The sequence below is a fragment of the Manacus candei genome, unplaced genomic scaffold, assembly GCF_025592945.1.
Source record: "Manacus candei isolate 608988 ecotype Guabito, Panama unplaced genomic scaffold, ASM2559294v1 h1tg000063l, whole genome shotgun sequence".
Classification (NCBI taxonomy): domain Eukaryota; kingdom Metazoa; phylum Chordata; class Aves; order Passeriformes; family Pipridae; genus Manacus; species Manacus candei.
This window is the reverse complement of record NW_026138111.1, coordinates 2,315,007-2,336,606: the sequence shown is the minus strand read 5'-3', so window position 1 is coordinate 2,336,606 and position 21,600 is coordinate 2,315,007. Positions and strand designations below refer to the sequence as shown.

Here is a 21,600-nt window from a genome sequence, read left to right as displayed (position 1 = left end):
TGAATTCGTGAAACTGAAGATGATCATCTGCAGATTTTGCCCAATGTGGACATCTCCTCCAGCCTCAGAGACCTCCATACATACATGGTTGTATAGACCAAGTGTTGGTCTGTAATTGAGACCCTTTTCCACCCCCACTTCTAATCTAATTTGTTTCCAAACTACTTTTGAAAGGTGAGGCACCATCACATCCTGTGGTGCAAAGGCATTCCTACTTTATCTAAAATCCAATGAAACAAAGAAAACATGCTATGAGAGCTTCTCCCAGTTACTTCACCCACTAATCTAGCTGTAGAGGATGTCAGCTAAACACTTTTATTAAATTTAGTACACTGATTTCAGTAGGATTTTGGTATGAAATATAACTTCATAACTGGATGCTTGGGATTAATCGAGTAGCAGAGTAATGGGGCATTGTAAGACAGTTTTACTCATCTGATTTTTATTTACGTTTTAAATACACTTTGCTTCTCTCAAGATCTAAAACTGAACTTCATGGCAAATTTAAAATTCCAGGCAATACAAAGGTGCTTCTGCTAATGTTAGTGATAACCTCATGATGTATTTCTGACAAGACCAAATATCAGCTATTCAGTATCTCTTACTGTCCTTCTTTACATGATCATTTCTGGTATCATTTACTTTGATGCCTGATGCCAGCAGGTAGGTTTGCAGAGACTTTGAACACTGATAATTTAAATGCATATTCTCCTTCCAGACCTTCATCTGCAAATAGCATAAACAGCAACAGTTCTTCAAACCACAGTGGGTACGTACCAGAACTGCCACTGCCTTCCATGGGAGGAGATATAACGAGCAGATTGTCCAGTGATGAAGGAGAAGCGGATGGAGCTGAAGAATCTGAGAAATTAGACTGTCATTTTTCTGGACACCATCCCAGACCTCTTGGGGTATGTGTCTGTCTCTGGCATGCCTTGCCATTATTCTTATGTAATTAGAGAGCGGAGAAAAAATAATTTAGTAAAAAGGTAAGGAATAAGGACCTTACATTCTGAAAACTGTTCTAAAGAGAACAAATACATTTAACAGAAAATTGTATGAATGGGATAAGGTAGGAGGAGAAGACTGGTCAGTACACATGACAAATGGGTTGTAGGACAAGATGAGCAGCAGAAATTCAGAAGTTCTAGTTTTAGAGCTAGTAGTTTTAGTTCTCAGTAGACTACAATTTAGGTGTAGTTCTGCTAAACTGAGGAAAGTTGCACTGCTTTAAATGTGACATGAACAGATAATCTCTTTGTTGTCACAATTCTTCCAAAACTGTACCTTGCAGCAGGGGGCTAGTACAGTTCATTTTTGTTGTCTGGTTTAAAGCAGTAATTAAATATCATTTGTGTGAGTGTATGTGGACTTAGAAGCTATTGCTTAATTCATCTAAAATGGAAAGGCTCTGGTTGTGGCTTAAGTATGTGTTTCTCTGGCAGCTGGTTTTGTCTTCCTCCTGTGTTAATGAGAAATTTCATTGTAAGTACTATGAACTGCTTTGTGGCATTATCTCTGCAGTGTGAATTTGTTTATGGTGTACAAACCAAGATGCAATGGAAGAACTCTTGAACTTCTGAAGAATTGGATCTCATAAAAATTGAACCAAGGAATACACTTACATATTTGCCATATGATATGCAGAGTAAAACAAACATGTGATAACTGTAGCATTGTGTGTTTATATTCCCTAGAGCAAAGGAGAACTTGTTACTGTCAGACACCAGGAAAAAGTAGACCTGAATGTTAAATGACTGTCAGATGAAATTTCGTATTTGGTTCTTACAGAGAAAATCATTATTACTATAGTCCATTTAATACTGTGATGTGCAGGAGCCTACTTTGGTTTTGCTGACTGCTTGTCTGTGAATTAAAAACTAAAGGTTCACTGCATGGGTGCCCACACAATTTAAAAAATAATCTAAGCGCAGCCAGTTCTTGTAGAGGCCTCATCAGTGAAGCATGACTGTCAATAGCCATTTTGGTTTAGGACCCTAGTTCTGTTTCAAGGCAAACCCACTGAGTCATCTGTTCTCTGAAATCTTAGCATCTCTCAACTGAAGCAGTTACTGGTAGTGCAACTGTTCTTAGTCCATATCATCTTGAAGTCTGAAAAGATGGTGTAAATCACCTCCAGCACAGTTCACACTGAATGGCTGAATTTCATACTGAAGTGAACTGTTTTCCCTACAAAGTCCCTCTGCCAGCTAGGTGGTAATAGTTGAAGGGGGGTGAAAAGTCAGTAGCTTTTTTAATTGCCTCTTAGTGGTACCTGATGTCAGTGGTAGCTTGCTGGGAGGTGAGGCTAGTTTATCAACATAGGTGGTGGTTTTAATTAACGTGTTTAACCTTGTCATGAAATATAGTTAAGAGGAACAGTTGCAGTCAGCACTTGCTGTCCATTAAGCTGAAAAGAACTTTAAGTGGATGCTTTTCTACCACATCAGTGCTTCTGCTCTTAGCCAGAATTTGTGTGACTTGGTCCCTTGTGTGATGGAGGGTTGTTTTCTGAGGATGATTTACAACAGGTTTCTCTACATCATGTAGATCGCTAAGACTTAACTGAAGCAAGGGTAGATTCCTGAGTAGGACGTTACAGGAAGTTCTCTAGAGGGAGTTACTCCAGAGCTCTGCAGAATTCTCAAAATATTTACTACTCCTCTAGATGATTTTCATGCACTGTGAAGAGTGTATCCTATGTTCTGTTGTGGCACAGATGCCATAGATGATAATTTACTTTTTTACTGAAATGTCAGTGGTTTGTTTATTAAATACACACTAAAGATGTTCCTGTTGCACCTTTTTCCTCTTTAGTTATATTTTTATTACTGTTACTCAGTTATGAGATTTAATATGCACAGAATAGTGTAACTTGTCTTTCTGAGGTAGTAAGAGTATTACTAATCAGCATTGCCTCCTTAAAAGTACTTCAGCAGTTACATTTTCTCTGACATTGACTCATTAGCAAAGTTGGAAATATACTTTACACTCAGTGAAACATTATGCACATATTTCATAATTTTTGAAAGAAGTATTTATGCTACAGAGAGCACGAATACTATCGGTAGTATAACACCTTTTTAAAGATGTTTTAGATGCTTGATACAAATTACAATGGTTTTCCTTGATCTATCAATAAATATTTTATAATATAGAAATACACTTTTGTAAGCAACATTGAAATACCTTTTCTTTCAGTTCTGTTCATACGGCAGTCGCTTAATGGGAAGAGGGTACTATGTCTTTGACCGGAGATGGGACCATTTTCGATTCGCACTGAACTCCATGGTAGAAAAACACTTGAACTCACAGATGTGGAAGTAAGTGGGATTTTTACTCTTGGTGGGTACTTTAACATTTTTAATTCTGTAGAACTTCTAAATTAAACACTCCCTAAGCAGCTTTTGTAAAATTACCTCTGTATTAAGGCATAGCGGTAATATATGTACAAATCTTTTCTTTTAAGGAACACACAGCCCAACAGAACAATCTCCTATTCTGGTATAAATTTCTGCCAGATTTAGGGCTTTTTTTAGTCTATCTGAACCTGAATTTTGCCTAGATTTTTATATCTTTATCATGCCCCCATATCACCCATTCACGCTTTGCTCTGCGTTGTAAGATTCATGTGTTGTAAGATAAGGAACTCTATACACATTTGTCTGTAAGATGGAATATAATAGTCTTTTAGTCCATAGTGTCCTTCCCACATTTGGGATCTTAAAATTCTGATTATTACTCACTGTTGAAGCACCTCTGTATCACATATGCAGGTTCCAAGCACTATAGGCTTTGACTATATAGATACATTAAAACAGATTACACTTCTAACATAGATGTTAATTCTTTAAAAAAAACCAAAACCAACTCATGGCATCTGCAGATAGAATTAATTTTGGGGGTGGTATTCTATTGCAGAATATGCATTCTTCTTCCAATGTAATGACACTAAAGTGCAGTGTTTCGTGTCACTGTTTATTATCAGGACTGTGTTATATTCATTGGATGCCAGCCATTAGGTAAACAAGGTTTGATTTTTATTTAAATATATTTTTTAAACACTAAAGCTTGGCTTGTCTGACTAACCTGGTAACTTGATAATAACAGTGCCACTGTGCTAGAAGACATAGTTTGGAAATGGTTGGATTTGCTGTAAAAGGGCCAGTTTCTTGTCTGTTTAGATACTGATCATGCTCAATCTGCAAGGGGTTCCTCTTTTCTACTTTGTCAGTTTGGCTGTTAACTAGTGTCTGTCGCCTTCCACAAATGAAAATATTTTTGTTTCCTTTAATACGAAGATTAAAACTTATTATCTATTGGCTTTGTTTGTCAGGAGAAAAGATACTCAGGCATCTGAGCAAACACGTCATTAGTACCACTACTGTCACAGAAAACAAAAATAACCTCTGCAGTAGTTGTTCGATACAAGAAATAAAGAGACCTTACCCTGCTCCTACTAAATCCAATTTTATATGTTTTCCCAAATTCTATCCGTTTACGTAATCTCTAATATTTTAATGAATTCCAGCAGTACTGACTTGTCTGTATAACACAGGAAGTTGACAGTGCTTAACCCCTGTTGTATTCCTCTCTTGTCCTCATCCCTCTGGACTGACCTTTTCCTGTGCTCCCCAAGAGAGGTGTGTGTAAGTCTGGTATTTTACAGCTGGTGTTAGTGCAGCTCTGCAGCTGTGGCTGGAGGTGCAGGGATGCAAGGCTGTGTTTTGAGATCATTACTTTTATCCCTAGTTCTCAAAGTACTTCACAAAGATGGGTAGGAATTGTTGGCCCTTCTTTAAAACTAACCTGAGGAACGGCCCTGATAAGCAGCTTTGTTTGCGTTGTGGCAGGCAGTAGGAATTCCTCGTTTCTGGCAGCATAGACTGTATGTAATCCCTTATGTAACTGTGCCATAAACAGTGGTCTGTCCAATGGTGTCCATGGGAGGAATACCATGAGAGAACACTGGTAATTAGGATTTGATTTATGATGAAACAGCACACCCAATGCTGCTCTTTTATCATACTTCTGTGAGGGCAAGAGTAAGCCTTTACAAACTGAAAAGGTGTCAGTAGTAAGGATAACAAGGGCAGAGTTATGGTGATGTATGGCTTCTTAACAAAGGGAAATAGGATTAAACTGTGAATTAAATTTTAGTCTAAATAATGGGAAAAGCTCACATGATAATTTTCCAAGAGACATTATGAAGGTTTGGTTCTTTGATAACACTGCATTAGATAAAATAATAGAAGATGATGGCTGAATGGAAATGAATTTGAATACATTCTACTAATTTCACAGGTAATATTATTAGATTTTATTGCAGAAGTGTGTTCAATTATTTATAAAGCTTATCAGGCTTTGTTTAATATTTTGTCAATTTTTCAATATCAGTGAAAATTAATCAATAAATTCCCTATTTAATCCCATCTAACCAGCTCTCAAATGAGCTGTTGGAAATAGCGCTGCATTTGGAAAGAGATGGGCTTTCCTCCTTAAGCTCAGTGATTAAGTGCTTCACAATCCCCCAGGCTGGCTCATTTGATCAAATCTAACCTGTGAGCTTAGGTTGGTATTGAAACTGTTCCACAACTTGAACTTTGAAGCAAGACATAAGCAATGAATGAAATGTAGTGACTAAGTTGTTTACAGGTGCCACCATCAGGCATTTTATTTGCATTTTTTAATTGTTTGGTAAAATAGGAGAGGAAAAAAGGAAATTAAATTTGTATTAAAGTGATTAAATTGGATTACTGTGCACTTAATTGCTATACCTGATTAATAAAATAGAAATCAAAATTAGAATGAACTCGGTTTACCTTTTTGAGTTAGTCCTTCACAGAAATTGTCTCCTATCTGCATTGTTTGGATGGAATTTTTTATGTATCTAAATCTCTCTTTTTTTTTTTTTCTTTTTCCTTTTCTGTTTAGGAAAATTCCTCCTGCAGCAGATAGTCCCATGCCTTCTCCAGCAGCACATGTCTCCACTCCTTTTCCAGCCTCAGTCTTACAGCCTTTCAGCAACCCCAGTGCGGTGTATATTCCTTCAACACCTATCAGTTCGAGAATCACTTCTTCTTACATAATGACATCAGCCATGCTATCAAATGCAGCCTTTGTGACAACGACAGAGACGAATTCCATTATGTCACACACTACAGCTTTTCCTCATGTGGCTGCAAGCCTAAGCATCATGGACTCAACTTTCAAGGCGCCATCAGCTGTGTCACCAGTGCCAGCAGTCATCCCTTCCCCATCCCACAAGCCATCCAAAACAAAAACCAGCAAATCCTCAAAAGTGAAAGACCTGTCATCTCGGAGTGATGAGTCTTCAAGTAACAAAAAGAAAAAGCCGCAGTCGTCGTCATCGTCGTCGTCATCATCCTCATTATCTTTGCAAACATCTTCCTCATCTTCATTTTCAGGGTCCCACAAAAAGAACTGTGTCCTGAACCCCAGTTCAACGCTGAACTCCTATCAGGCTACATCCTCCTATAACAGTGTGTCTGTGCACAATACCAATAACGGAACAAGCCCACTCAGTGCCAAATCGGAGCCCTCAGGACGGACTTCATTATCAAGTAGTTCAACAGACTCAGTGAAACACATGAGCATGGTAGTGAGCAGTATTGACTCTTCTAATCTGTCTGTATCTTCTCTCGTGCACCACTCAGGGGACCACTCCCTGGGAGCACATAATGCAGTGTCTTCTCTACCCCTTTCTTTTGACAAATCAGAAGGAAAAAAACGTAAAAACTCTAGTTCTAGTAGCAAAGCCTGTAAAATCACTAAAATGCCTGGTATGAATAGTGTTCATAGAAAGAGCACTGCCAACCTTATTTCTGCGGTGCCAGATCCTACAAGCAGCTCCATCTCTCGGCAGGTAAGGGACTCTTCCAGTTATTTTTTTGCAGATCATGTCTGACTTCCTTGAAATATTTCATGCATTCTTGAAATGAAAATACTGTGTTTGCTTCAGATTGGTTCTCATCACACAACTTACTTTCTAGGTTAATACAGAAACGTATTTGTATTTGTTTTGTACCAGTCATAGATGTTTTGAGAGCTGAAAAAATTATATATATATATCTATACTTTCTCAAAATATTTTTATGAGATTTTTTTATTCAATTAATAAAGTAGCCATTTGTATCTATGAAAGTAAAATTGAGTGTCCAGAATGAATACTTTTTAGAAAATAATTTCTTTCTTAATTCTCATCTCTCTGAAATAAATTGTGTCATTAAAACAGGAAGATGAGAGTCAGAATTTCTGTTTGTTTCTTTTCCTAACCTTGTTGCTGATTCATTTCTTAATGTGGTGCAAGTCTCCTCATTTCTCTTCTGTAAAACACTTATATCTATCTTTCTCCTGGGGAGAGTCTGAGACACCTGACCTCAGATGCCATTTCCTGTTCGAAACTGGAAAAATTAAGAAATTAAGATCTTAACCAGATGAGCTTAGTGGACATTTGGTTATATTTTTTAGTGTACATATGTTCAGAATACTGGAGGTAGTGCAACAGATGAGGTTACACATGCTTACTTCATTATGAATAGAAACAGATCTTTGGCCTCTCTTTCAGTGGTGCTATGAAAGGACAAAAGTGTTTGTGAAGTAAAATTTGGTGGGAAAACTGCCAGTACGATCTTTGTAATAATGTACTGTTTCATTCTGCCAGCCTGCCCAGTGCTGTGCAGTGCACAGAAAACAACACTTGGCCCTTGTGTCTGGAAGACAAAGCCATAGAAAATAGAATACCTCAGAGAGTCCAGAGAACGTAGCCTAGGAATCTTTTTTTTGGTTGTGAAACTCTCATTTCTTAAGGATATTGCGCATTAAATGGAATTTTGAAAAGGAGGTGGTAAGGGCAAGGCAATCCGTAAGTAACAGCAGGCAGAAATGGAGTGGAAAAAAGGAATAAATTAATCCTAAAGCTGGTATAGCAGACAGAGTGAAAGTCTCAAAGAATGGCCTAGCAGGTATATTTTCTCTCTCCTGCTTCCAGCAGAGGTACAACAGAGATGACTTGTTTGGCTTTTTAAAATGGGTAGTGGTGTTGTCTTTCTATTGAAAGCCTCTTAAATGTGTCCAATCAGAACTGATCTTTAAGTAACTGAAGTCAGCAGAGGATGCTTTAAATTCCTCATTCTGTCACACATCTCATTTTTGAAATATGTGTGTGCCCAAAAAGATTAAATTGCCCTGAGGTATATGGTGTCAAATGGGAAGAAAAAGTAAGTACAAATTGTTACTTTGATTCAAACATAGGTAGTAGGAAATTAATTGTGTCATCTTTTCACAGGACATAGACTGTATCTGTAGCTTGTGCAGTCTGAGGAAGTCTTACAGCTAAATGCAGGAGGTTCTGAGTTCAAATTCTGACTCTCCTAGGGTTTAAATCTGTTCCTGTGGGTCATTCCTGTTCCAATTTGTGATGTATTTCATCATGTTGCACAGTAATAGAAGTAAATAAACTGCAAAGAATCAATCGGAAGTCTTTACTGAATTTTTGTAAAACTGTAATTCTGACTAATATTTTTTCCTTACATAAAAGGTTAAATATTTGTAATAAGTGTAGCAATATACAGATATTTAAACATAATGTTTTATATATATGTACAGGTGCCTACATGCATATATGTGTATGTATATAAGTAATAGTTCGTCACACTTTCCTCTTATACTGCCGGTTTTTGGAGCTACAGTAGTAATCAAAAATAGGAGGAAAAGTGGAGTTCACTGTATTGCAGAAGTCTAACTGGCTGCTAATTGTCTTTGTGACAAGCATACTGTATGCAATACAAAATAAATGGAATTTGTACCCACTTATGCATATGGGTCAAATAATATTACATACTTTACATGTGAATATTAAAACTCTGGAGAATACAACACTTAAATTCCTTTTTAAGCTGTGCTGTTTGACTTGCTGTGTTCTAGAAATGCAATCACAGTAAAAATCCCACCCAAAAATATGGTATTGCTTAAAATCTTGCTCCTGATCCTTGATGTAATAGGGCAGTTTAAAGACTAGGAACACATTAAAAAAGGTCAAGTGACGGGTGATAGGCTATGGTATAGGTTTTGTTCATTTAATTCAGCTCTGGACTGGAAGATAGTAACTGGAAGTGTTGACCACTGGATTTTGAAGTATATTTTTATCTTTAAAAGAGAGAGGAAAAAAAAAAGGGGGTTGAGTTTTGGCCTCACCCTAATCTTCTTGAAATGGTGTTCCCATCATTCAAGACCCAAGGCATCTTGGAATCTGTCTTTATTTTCATGGAGTGCTGTAACCGCTCAGCCTCTGTGAATGGCCCTTCTGTCCTGGAGCGCAGGCGGGATGGTGCCTGAGGCCAAACGTGGTCCTGCAAAGCTGGGCTGCTTTGTCTGACCTAGAGAGTCAGTCTGTTAGTAGAAGGAGCACTGATTGCATGAAAGCCTAAAGAGGTACAGTATTCCCTCTCATGATTCTAGGATCTCAGCACGTCCATTTCCTAGTGACTATTTCTCCATTTAAAAGGTGGACATTACGAAGAGTTTTATGAATGTTGTAAATGGTGTATTTAGTGATTTGCACATGTGCCATGGTGTTCTGAATGGCTTGGAAGGGTACAAGGTTGTGTATCCTTAGTCAAGATCCGTATATTGAATATTATTCCCTAGAGAACAGCTGTGGCAGGCAAAACACCATGCTAAAGGCAACAGGATGGGCAGAGGCCCACCCTTTTAATCTTTGTGCATCACGGGAGCACCTTAAGAACTGGCTGCAAATAAAATCTTTAAACATTTCTTCTGGACAGAATGTGAACAGAGAACACTGTTTTAAACAGTTACTGTATGAGAAAGGGCAGATGTGGAGAGGGAGACAGGGGCTACCTTTCACTCTGTATGTGAAATGGCAAAGTAACAAACGATGCTGTGGAGGGGAAGGAGAAGGCTGCTGCTGTGAAGGCCCTGCCAGGCAATGCCACAGCCCCACCGAGCCAGTAAGAAACTGGCTACTGCATTTCTCACTGTTTAGAAGACAGGTCCTTGCTACTTCTCCATCAAATGATTTAAGTTGACATTACTTGAACTGCAGTGACCTTGTGAATAACTCTTCACACTCCAGTCATCTGCCATTTGCAGACAGATGTCCATGGTTAATCTTTGTCAGCCTTGTAACCCCTGAGGAACTACTCCTCTGACTCAACAGCTGTCTCCCTTTCTGTATCACAACAGAAATATCTACACCATGTTTATGGGTCATTGTAGAAAAACCTGACAGGTTGCTCTTGCAGAGCGCTGTAATCTCTCAAACATGGAAATATGCAGTTGAGTATTGCAATATTATAACTAGGTATTTTTTAAATGTATGTATGTGTACTACAATTAGCACACGTTCCCAGGGAAATTCTCTGCTGCAGAGAATGGATACAATTGCAAATTTGAATCTCTGGAGTTTGGTTCTTCTGGTTAATATTTGCTTTATTGAGCAACGATAAATGAAGATTCAGTATGGAAGAAAATGGAATAACTTAGGGCATGCTCTGGTCCTTGGCCACTTGCTTTAAACTGTCCAAGACTGGGGAAGGTCCCTGGGGAGGAGCCTGTGACCTCGAGCACTCTGTGCTCTCTGACCAGTTGCTCTAAGTGACTCCAGGCACTAGAGAAACAAGTTTCATTCTAGAGAGGTGGGAATTTACAGTCTGTATTCCCTTGGCAACTGTCTTATATGTTGTTTTCTGAACTGTAATAGCATTTATGTTCCTTTTAAGACTTTATTTAAGGTATACAGGCTCTGAGAGTTAATGATGATTCTATCTGAAGTGTATCTTTTGCAATAACAAAATACCAGTGTTCAAAATGCAAAGCAATTAGTGCCATGTTACAGACGAAAGGGAAGGCCATCACCAGCATCCGCATTCAGCTGACAAATATGCCTCTCAATACTGCTCAATTAATGTCTTTCAGATTGGAAAAAATAGCAGTGTAGCTTTGTCACAATCCAGTCCTTCGAGTACATCAAACCCAGTACACAACAGACAAGTAAGTTGCTTTATAAACAGTGTACTTAAGTAGTCTGTAAGAGGTTTTGAAATATTTTATACTGTAAAATCTTAAAATACAATTTCTTTATGAATACAGTTCTTTACAGAAGCTGTCTTTTGGTGAACTAATATTAGATTTCTCCTCTCGTGTAATTTTTCCAGCTATTTTCCCCTCTGAGATTTATGAATTACAAATTTTCTGCTTGTTTTTCACCACCTGCACTACACCTCAGGTTGGCTCATGTGCTCCCTGGCTGTTGCTTTGGTGACACAAGCTCAGCAGCAGCAGCAACAGCTCTCTGTGCAGGGTTCAGCTGAGCTGATGTGGTTTTTCTGTCCAGCTTCTCTTGCTGAGCGAGGTGGCTCAGCAGAGTCCCCAGACTGGCATAGGAGGGGCAAGGTTTGAAAATAGGCCGGAAATGAAGCAGCAAAGGGAGGACAGAAACAGGACACAGAAGACAGGGCACTTGACTATTCAGAGAAACTAATCTGAAAGCATACCTAACCCATGTGTAATCTTAGTCCTTCCTAGACTGTGAGAAATCCTGAGCACTCCCACCTTACCTGTTTATCACACAGGCTATGAGTTGGGTAATGATAATAAATGCTGTAACTCAGCTTTTTTGTGAGAACAGGTGCTTGACCCATGCTCCAACCCTCATCTGTCTGGAGAACTGATACACTAGTTTATTTGTTTTAATAAAACTTGACTCTCCAAGTTGAGTACTTTATCAAGAATTCATTATCAAGTTCCTTAGTATGAAAAGGTTTCCCAGCTCAGCAAGGTGTCCAGAAGATTTTTGTATACAACCAGTCAGTGTTTTAGAATTCTGTTACATATTTTGGCTAAATTATACAGAAGTAGTTATTCCAAATGGTTGTGCTGTTTAGTTTCTGCTGTGTAGACACAGCAAAAGAACGATAATGATTGTAATAATGATAACCCATCACTGTATCCCAATTAAAAATACTCTGAATCACTCATATCTTGAGATGAACTGCCAAACAGTATTTTTTTTTCTCTCAAAGCAGTATATGTATGAAAGAAATACTCTGAAGAGAAAAAAGTGGAAACTTTCTTCATACTTTAACTAGGGGTTGGCATTTTCCTATGTGAGACACTGTCGTCCAGCTGCCACTGACAAACTTGGGATAAAACTGTTTTTGCTTTAACCTCCTGCTCCTGTGTTAGTATAATATACACACTACCCGGGAGCAGAACTTGTTGGGATCTGTTGCCTAGATCCCATGGGGAAAAACTAAGAGTACAAAACATTAATTTTGTGGCAGCCTTATGTAAACTGAGGCTATTGCAGAGCTCTTCAGCTGCCTGTTTTCATAACTTTATCAAAAATAGAAGTGTTTTCTTGTTTTAAGCCTCACAAACTCTTTATTTTTAAAAATATGTTTCTGTCAGTTTGGTAGTTGAATGTGGAGCTCAGAGTACAAACACAAAAGAAAATCAAGTTAATATTAAGTGTTATTGACCTTCTTTTTTTTAACTAACACAGGATTTTAGTATTTGAACCATGAATAATGATTCCCTATTTAATAAATGCTTGTCACTTTCAAATCTGAGCTGGTTTGTTGACAGCTTTTATCTTCAATCTAGCAATGAAATACTCTCTAAATAAAATTTCCATCTTAAACTGTGCTATAATATTTCATAATGAAGGTGTTAATAATTAGGTAACAATAAGTGGATCTACAGTATATGCTGTGTCAGTAAAGATATAACTGGGGAACATGAGCTGTCTTGTTTTTAATGTTAGTGTTGTTATAACCATGACAATCAGGGAGTCCAAGTGAAGCAAGGTCTGTAGGGAGAGACAATCTTTGCTATACACCAGGGGTTTATATTTGGAAAAATCAGGCAAGTTTTCATGAATACATCACAACAACAGACTTCTAACAATGCAGTTGGAAGCAGAGTTGCAGCTGACAAGCTAAATGTGCATATGGAGCAGTTCCTCTGGGCTGGCTCTGTGTGTTCCCTGGCCAGGCGACCTGCCGGGGCTGTCTGCTGGTGCAGAGGGGGAGCCAAAGGGAGGAGGAGGTGGTTGTTTCTCAAGAGAAGGGAGGGGGGTCCATAACTCATCACCAGGCCGAGTGGCTGGGTGAGAATGTGGCATTTGGGAAGTTGTGTTAGGCTGTAAACCCAGTCATGTGTGCACCTGTGACCGCCTCGTGCAGTCCGACTGGGAAAGCCTTCCAAAGGCGGCCGGTTGGAGCCGAGAGGACATAAGGCAATGCTGGGAAAGTCACCTGCCACCCATAACTGGGTGTTTCTCATTATTGAGTTGTGAGTTCAAGGTGGCCTGTCATTGTTTTGATGTCAAAGGAGTAGTTTCTTTCAGTCATTTGCTCCCTGTGTTGAAGTGCACTCAGGTGCTCCCGTGAGGATAACTGTTGTGGGCCCGTCAGTTCTCTCCCATCTCATTAAACTCAGGTTAAACTAAGACAGATTGTTCTCAATTAATGTTTAATTTGAATGTTGCTGCATGTCTTTGAGACTTGACAAGGGATTGTATACATAAAAGCATGCCTGTTTTTCCAACAATTGTTGCTTTAGTAGAAATAATACTACCTTTCTCTACAAAAACTACTTGGTTTTTAACAAACATTAATGGAATGGTAGTTTTACAATCAAATTATTTGTGCTAATATAAACTATGTATTAAAAGTTTGTTTTCTTCAGATTTTATCCTTGTTCCAGGTTTTTAACTAATCAAGTGTTTTTGTCTTCATAGTGCTTTTAGGTGCCTGAAAGTGTTAACACTTCAAGACCTCAGTATGCGGTGGTTTTTAAATACTGAGTAACTAGATCATTTTATTAAGGGAAGGTGACAACGTGTATGCTGTGTGAGGATTCCTTGTGCATGAAAACATGCTGTGTAGAGGAAAAGATTCTTCAGAGTTGTCGTCTAATTGCTGCTCTTTATTTGTAATGATACACCAAGTTAATGAACATGAGATTCACCAAAGCTTATTAAAATCAGACAGTCCCAAAAGGAAATATGCTGTTTATTCAAAGCAGTTCCTTTTCTTAAAGGTCTAATGTAGTCAGTAAACAGGGAGAAAATTTAGTTCAGGGACTTGAAATAAGTTCCTGCTTTGAGTACTGTCAGACACAGACATTATTGAAGTGTTTTATACCAAAAGACATTGTGTGATTTTGAACCTGGCTCTGGTTTCTCTTTTAGAAGACATCAAACCGGACTGGTAGAATAAGGACTCTTCCATAACAAGGAAAAGGAACCAGCCTATAATCTCTAGCTCTCAGCAGCCCTACTCCACAGGGTTTTTCTTTTCTATGTCCTGCAGATGGATTTAACCTTTTATGAATTTGTGGTTTTAAAGAGAATTAAATTTACAGAAAACTGTAATAGTGATTTGTTTAGTTTTTCCACTTGTATTTGCCACTGATCTGTGCGTTCTGCTTGGTTATGTTTCATGCCTTTTAAAGCTGTTAGCGTTGCAATGCTCCCTTTGTTTCCTTACCAGAACACAGTGGACATTCCAAAAAAAAATCCAGATCATAATTTGAATTTATTTAAAGGATCTCCAAATTTTTTCATTCAATAAAAATTACAGTAATTCTGTATTTAAGCTTGTCCTATGGATAAAAATTGAGTGCATTTCTTAGTAATTTACAAACAGCTGGGGCACTGCAACTTTAGGGACTAATCCTGACTGGTGCTCTGTACCTACAGCATTTAATAATTTCAGTGGGAATTCTGAGTGTTCAGCCTCTTCCAGGATCAGGCTCTTAAGGAATCTATACTTGGATCGATGCATAGCGGAGTTTTGCACCAAACTGCAATTACTGTTATCAGGGGCTCAACGTGTAAAATCCCCACATCCCGTGGGATTTCTAGACCCTTAAGAACACAGCACTTGATAACTTCAGTGAACAGTTTGGGTTTGCAAGGACAGGAGTTGAGCAGATTGGCTTGCATTAATAGAATTGCACTGACAGTGTTTCTTATAGGATTACTGAATAATTTTTTAATAAAATATAGATTTTATAATCAGGAAGCCAATACTAGGTACTGGAACAATAGTACAGAGGAGTTAATTTTTATTTCTACAGTGTTAAAAGTGCACTTATATGCTGGTTTATTTACATCTTGGGGAAAGGCGAGAGACTGCAAATAGGGAGATTATTACTACTTTCTTTTTTAAAAAAAGAAGGCTTAAGGCAAATTTTAAGACTAAAAATGTTTAAGCAATTATAAACAAGGCTAGACCCTTTGAAAAAAAGTTTAGAAATATTCTTAAAATAAATTTTTATAGTGTTAATTTTGTAATAATTTATGTTTTGCTATACTTCAGAGCTAACTGACCGGTATAGTTTCAGAAACAGTATGAAACTTAGGAAAGTTTAAGCAATGTTTATATTTTTAAAATGTTCTTTGAATTATGTTTTTATTGTACATTTCTTCAGACTGAAAAATGTGTACATATCTTTGTTATTTTTGCACAATTTTTGTCTTGTTCAGTTTTAGGAGCAGTACTATGTTGATTTTTTTAATTTATTTTGAGTTATAAAACTGCAGGATTTTAAAAATCTCAGTAACAAAGTCATCCTCTGTAATCAATGAACTGCTATTTCTAGTTGTTGAGGGAAAACAGTGGTTGTGAGATTCAGTGGTTGCTTCTGAGAATTAATGCTAATCAGCGACTGAAGGAGCAATTTTGTAGTTTTAGGAAGCTTTAGCTGTTTCCATGCATCCTCTAATTGGAAAGCTGAATTATGGAGCCTGTCCTTTGAATGCTGCTTAAATTTTGTTTTCAACTGGCTTACACCTGACAGCATTTCAGGAAAGTTAAGCACGAAGTAAAAATCCCGTGGTGTTCTTTCATCATCAAAGAGTCATTACTTAATTAAACGTATCGAAAATTTTAGCCTGCAAAGTGACATGGAATAAACGTTTGGGAAAAAAAAATGGATACAAACTGGACCAGCCTATAATGCATTCTTAGTGTAGCATTCACTCAGTAGTTCTTTTTCTTCCCCATTTGCCTGAAAATCTTGTGATTTGTTTCCAGCAATAGAGGCTCAGAAGCTTTGGTTGTTACACATACGCAATGCATAGGCCCGTCAGCCATAAAAAGCGACTTGGATAACTTGTATGCCTTCTTTTGTATCGATGTAACAATTGTAAATAGTGCTGATCGACCTTTGTAGAGAATAGTTTATACAGCATATTCTATTATTGCTGATTCTCAGTGAACTATTGTTTTAAAAAAAAAAGAAGAAAAAAAGAAATTTTTCTATTTACACCTTATATTTTGTTATGCTGTTGACCCATGGCACTTTAACAAAACTCTGTGGGTTTTGCATAGCTGGTCAGTCATGGGATATATTAAATAACTGTTGTTGCACAGAAATGAATTTGCACCTGCTATATTGTGCTTTCCTACTACAGATTTTAGAACCTTTTCCAGAAGACTTTTGAAGAAAGCATGTCCAATCATTCTAAGAAAAAAAAAATGCCATACTTGTACAGCCAATTTCTTTTCTACAATCCATATTTTGTAACACTAAGTATTTTCATTCTTTGTCCTGCACCTTTATGTATTAGCAGTATCAAATAGAATTCATTCCATGCTTGTGATAATTGTAAGCAGAATAAATGTCTAAAGTAGGTGTAAATAGTAAATTCTATGGCTTACAGTTTAAAAAAGGAAAACCAGAACAAACATGTATCTGATTGATACTGCCATGGTTCAACACCGGGCCTGGAGATATTCTCTAGTGAGCGATTGTATTTTTTGTTTTTTGCTTTATTATTATTTTTTTTTGTAACATGGCTTTGTAAATAAAATAATTTATATGTTTGTAAGAAACAGATGGGGTTTGTCATTATTTCTCTTTGCAAAGCAAAAATGGTGTGTATTGCAGGACTGCCCTTTCTCTTCCTAGAGGCTGAAATACACTGTGCAGATACCCAGCTCTGAGAATTCCATGGGTAGTTCAAAAGATCTGCCCACATTTCTGTACAAGGCTGAATTGCTTTGGGATTATTTTTGGCATTCATGTCTAAAATATTTCTGTGTCAGGACACATGCAATGATCAGCTATTCAGGTTTTTTGCACTGATAAATCATTTTTAAATTCCTTTGCTTAGCTGAATGCATTTTCTCATTCCTTATCAGTGTAAGAATTAACTTCGTTACAGCTGCTAGATTTAGGAATTCTCACTTCAATGGGCAGTACAAATTTATAACCAGCCTTTTTATCGTTGTTAATACTAAAAATGCAGCTCTTATCTAGGCGTTAAGATTCTTGTTCTGTGTAAAGCCTGTTCCAATTACAGATCAAATGAGACTTAAATTGTTCATTGGCTCGACAGCTCTGCAGAGAGGATTGCAGGTTTTTTCTCCCGCAACCACCCTCTTCTGCAAATCTGGGGAAGATGTACATTTTTATGCTCCTTTCCTGAAGTATCTGGAAACTGTCTCAGAGATACTTTAGGGGAGATGCTCACAATTACAGTATGATCTTTTTTGAAAGCAAGCAGTTTGGACTGAAAACTGCATTTTTGTGTGCACACACAGAACTGGCAGAGGAGTTGGAGGCTGGGCTGCATTACAGGGAACAGGAATCGAAGGAGGGAAATTTTACCTTCTAGGTAAACAGCTTTTTGTGTAATGTCTTGCACCTTCTGATACTTGTCGCAAAAGCTACAATTAGCACAATTAGTGCCTTGGTCTGAGCTGCTTGTTTTGAAAGCTTTTTTTGTTTTAGTCTTGAGTTTATCTTCTCCAGTATAGAAAAAATGAACATCATGAATAACAGTAGATGGTGAAGTTCCATCTGATGCGAGTTGTCCCCATGTATGGCTGAAGAGTGACACTGTTTGTAAGATGCTTTACCCCTTCTGGCAGCCATTAGAAATTAAAACTATAGCTGAGAAAAGAGAATATTGCTACCATGAGTTCTTAGCTGCTTGCCATCATTGCCCATGGCCAGCAAAGGTTGAAAACCACTGCCTTTATTTCCCAAATATGAATCAGTAGGTTTTTAACTCTTGCAGGTTGTTCTCTTATTTGGAGTGGGGTTTCCCCTCCTTTTATTTCGGTTATGCACCAAGTAGCTGGTAGCACTGCTCTCCTGCTCACGTTCTCGAACATGCTCTAAATAACACCAGTTTCAGAGGGTGGCAGATCACACTGTAAGTTTTTTATTCATTGCACTCTAGTTTTTATGCTTCTGTTTTTACCACAGAACTATTTATTTTAGAAGAAAGTCATTGCGGTGTTCATCTAGTATCTGTTTCATTCTTCCAAATCTGTCAGGATTCACAATTGGAAAAAATGCCAAATACTGATTCCAGAAATATTTGGAGGAGAGTCATACAACAGATTCAGACTTCAGAACACAAGAATGTTTATTTCATGCAAATTTTTATGCTGTTTGCTCCTTGAGGACTTCTAGTAGTTCTGAGTGACTTCTCAAAACAAGCACAGATCTCTTTTATAAGATACTTTCCTTAGCAGAAGAAACCTAAAGCTGATCATTCAGCAGCAGGTCTCTGTTTGCCCTCCAGCTGGAGCATCCATGGCAGACGGGACATGTACTCATGTTCTCATTTTGTAAAGCACCACGAATGACACAGGCTGGATTCTTTTTTGGAAGATTTCTCTTGTGTATGACTGACCCAGAAATATTTAGCTCTGGTCTGTGATCTGCTCTCCCTACAGAAGGGAGAGGAGAAGCTTTAGGGGAAGTTTGCCAGCAATAATAGTCATGGTCCAGGAGAACCTGATTTGCCGGTAAGGACACGAGTAGGGATTTGGGATCACAGAGTCACAGAATATTCTGAGTTGGAAGGGACCCACAAGGAACATCGAGTCCAACTCTTAAGTGAGTGGCCCATGCAGGGATCAAACACACAACCTTGGTGTTATTAGCACCATGCTCTGACCAGCTGAGCTCATCTCAGGGTTGAGATGGTGCAAAACATCCAGCTGTGCCCTTTGCAGGTTTCCCAAACCTGGCAGATTTACCTCTGAAATTGAATCTAGATTTGATTAACTTGGAGCAGTTGCCAACATGGTTGATATGACACCACAGGAGTAGTTTTGCAGAAAAATTGTCTCACACGAATATTTACAAAATGCCACAGGTGTGAAGGCCTTTTGGTTTAAGTTCTACACATGCTGCTAGAATAAAAGCATCTGTGGTCTTAAGAACTATGGGCTCAGAGCCACACTTAAAGAGACAAATCTACTATACTCAAAGAATACAGGCTCCTGATAAAGTAACTTCTTGCCTTCAGCAGGAGTCCCACTGTAGTTCTAGGAAATGAGTTTCTTGGGTTTTCAGCCAGGTGGGAAGTGGACAGTTCTGTAAGACAGCAAAGTGTCCTGACACTAAACTAGCCTTTTTGTGACATATTTTTACTTTTCCTTGACTCAGAAACAAGAAATATTTTTCTAATTCCTGATATTTATTTTTTCCTAGTACAATATTTTCCAATGGCAGGTTTAGTCTTTATTTTGCAGTTGATTGAAAAAAAAAATAAAATAAAGCCAACATTCACAGCTTAGCCCGACAACTGCAGGCTCTTGTTCTTGTGGAGGGGACTGGGGTGGCAACATGGTGGTGGCACAAGTGATCAGACTCCTTCTGTAGTACATCAAGGACAATTTCCTGACAGAAGTGCTCAACAAGCCAAGTGGGGCTATGCTAGACATGCTGCTCACACGTCAGGAAGGGCTGCTGGGAACAGTGACACTGGTGGCAGCCTTGGCAGCAGCAACTACAAGATAGCAAAGCTTAAGATTCCGAGGGAAGTGAGGAAGATAAATAGTTGAATTGCAACCCTGGAATTTAGGAGAGCAGACTTTGTCTCCTACAGACATTTTGTTTGGTGGGAACTATGAGGTGGCTGGAAAATCAGCTCAGCAGCTGGGCTCAGAGGGGTGAGATGGGCTCTTGGAAGTCTGGTTGTTGGTTGGTACTGGTAACATTCCTCAGGGGTTAATAATGGGCCAGATAATGCCAAAGGGCTTCATTACCATCCTAGGCATTGGGATGGGTTGAGGTTTCGGGGAGGTGATAGATACAGCAGGGCCAGGGCTGTCCTTCAGAGGGAGCTCAACAAGCTAGAAAATTAGGCTGGCAGGAACCTCAGTAGGTTCACCTAAGATAAACACAGAGCTCCACACACGGGAGAGAGGCATAACCCCATGTCATGGAACAAGCTGGGCGCTTACTGGCAAGAAAGCAACTCTGCAGAAAAAGGGGCTGGTGGACAAGCTGAACATGAGTCAGTCAGGGAACTGAACGCTACACAGCCTGAGCTTCAGCAGTCTGACTGCTATCTACATGTCTTACAAACGCAGGCAGCAGTTGGAGGGAATGGATTGTCACCCCTGTTTTGGCACTCGTGAGACTGAATCTGCAGAACCGTGTCTGATTTGGGCCTGCGATGCGCAGGACTCAGCCTGGGAACTGAAGTGAGTCCAAGTGGAGCGCTGACGGAGGATCAGTAGCTGGAGCATATCAAGTAAAATGATACGCTTAAAAAAAGTGTTTTGCTCCGTGTTACAAGAAGAAGATTAAGAAGGAGAGAGGGATCTGAGTGCTGCCTTCAGCTACGAGACGTGTGACTGTAGGAAGGATGGAGCCAGACGCTTCTAATGGTACAGAACAAAATGGCAAGAAGCAGCAGAGATAAGGTAGAGCAAGGGGAATTCTGATCATTGTCTCTGAAGAGACAAGGCAAAAAGTCTTTGTCATGTAGTCGAGCACTGGAACAGGGACCAAACGATGTTGTGGAATCTCCATCCTGGAGATAGTAAAAACTTTACAAGTCTGTGAACAACCCGAGCTATCTTTGAAATTAGCACAATTTGAGGAGGGAAGGGGGTGGACCACATGACCTCCAAAGGACCATTCCAACCTAAATTATTCTGCAGTAAAAACGACCAAAAAATGGTTCTGGCTGTTGAGATAATTAATACCCAGAAGCTCACTATTTCTGCAGTCAAGCACTTTCCTTTATAAATGTATAGTGTAAAATCCCCTGGCAAGGAACTCACCTTGAGGACACACAGAGGAAAGGTGCAGTGGAGCTGTTCCACAGCAGCTCCAGAAATGGCAGGACCCAACCCCTGCAGCTCACCCTATGCCCCTAGCACAGAGTCCTTTCTGATGTCCATGCCGAGGGGGAGTAGAGGCAGGCAAAGCATTAAAGGAGCTGCTCTCACCAGCTGTGTGCACAGAAAGCATGTGGCAGACCTTTCCTATCTGTATTGCTCCTTCTCTCCCCACAGCCCCAGACATCAGTCTTCTGACACTCCCATTTGGAAGAACATGTCCATCTGCCTGTTTTCCCCTGCAAGACAAATGCTTGTTCTGCAATCAGCTTCATAGCTGACCTGCAGTCCCTGTTCCTCTTCATTACAACCCATAAGATTCCAGGTAGTCTATTTAGTCCTATTAAATTAGATAAAAGGCCTAAATTACTAATGATATTCTGTAGAAGGCTCAGCTTCTGTCACAACAGGTATTAAGTCTTTCAAACAAATTCAATTTATATAACCAGGA

The 21,600-nt window shown here is 38.8% G+C and overlaps 1 protein-coding gene across 9 annotated transcripts in view; it reads left to right on the top strand.

The window, feature by feature from the left end:
• Positions 1–16,885, top strand: part of ATXN7L1 (ataxin 7 like 1) — a 115,963-nt gene extending 99,078 nt beyond the window's left edge. For 8 of the 9 annotated variants that reach the window (XM_051805115.1, XM_051805113.1, XM_051805119.1 and 5 more), the window contains 5 exons: positions 719–911; positions 3,202–3,323; positions 5,935–6,886; positions 10,960–11,034; positions 14,240–16,885. In XM_051805115.1, coding sequence (XP_051661075.1) covers positions 719–911; positions 3,202–3,323; positions 5,935–6,886; positions 10,960–11,034; positions 14,240–14,281 — 1,384 coding nt within the window. In that variant the 3' untranslated portion in view covers positions 14,282–16,885. Of the gene's footprint in view, positions 1–718; positions 912–3,201; positions 3,324–5,934; positions 6,887–10,959; positions 11,035–13,786 lie in introns of all 9 variants that reach the window. The other variant, XM_051805114.1, reaches the window with a different exon arrangement.
• Positions 16,886–21,600: the final 4,715 nt, after the last annotated feature.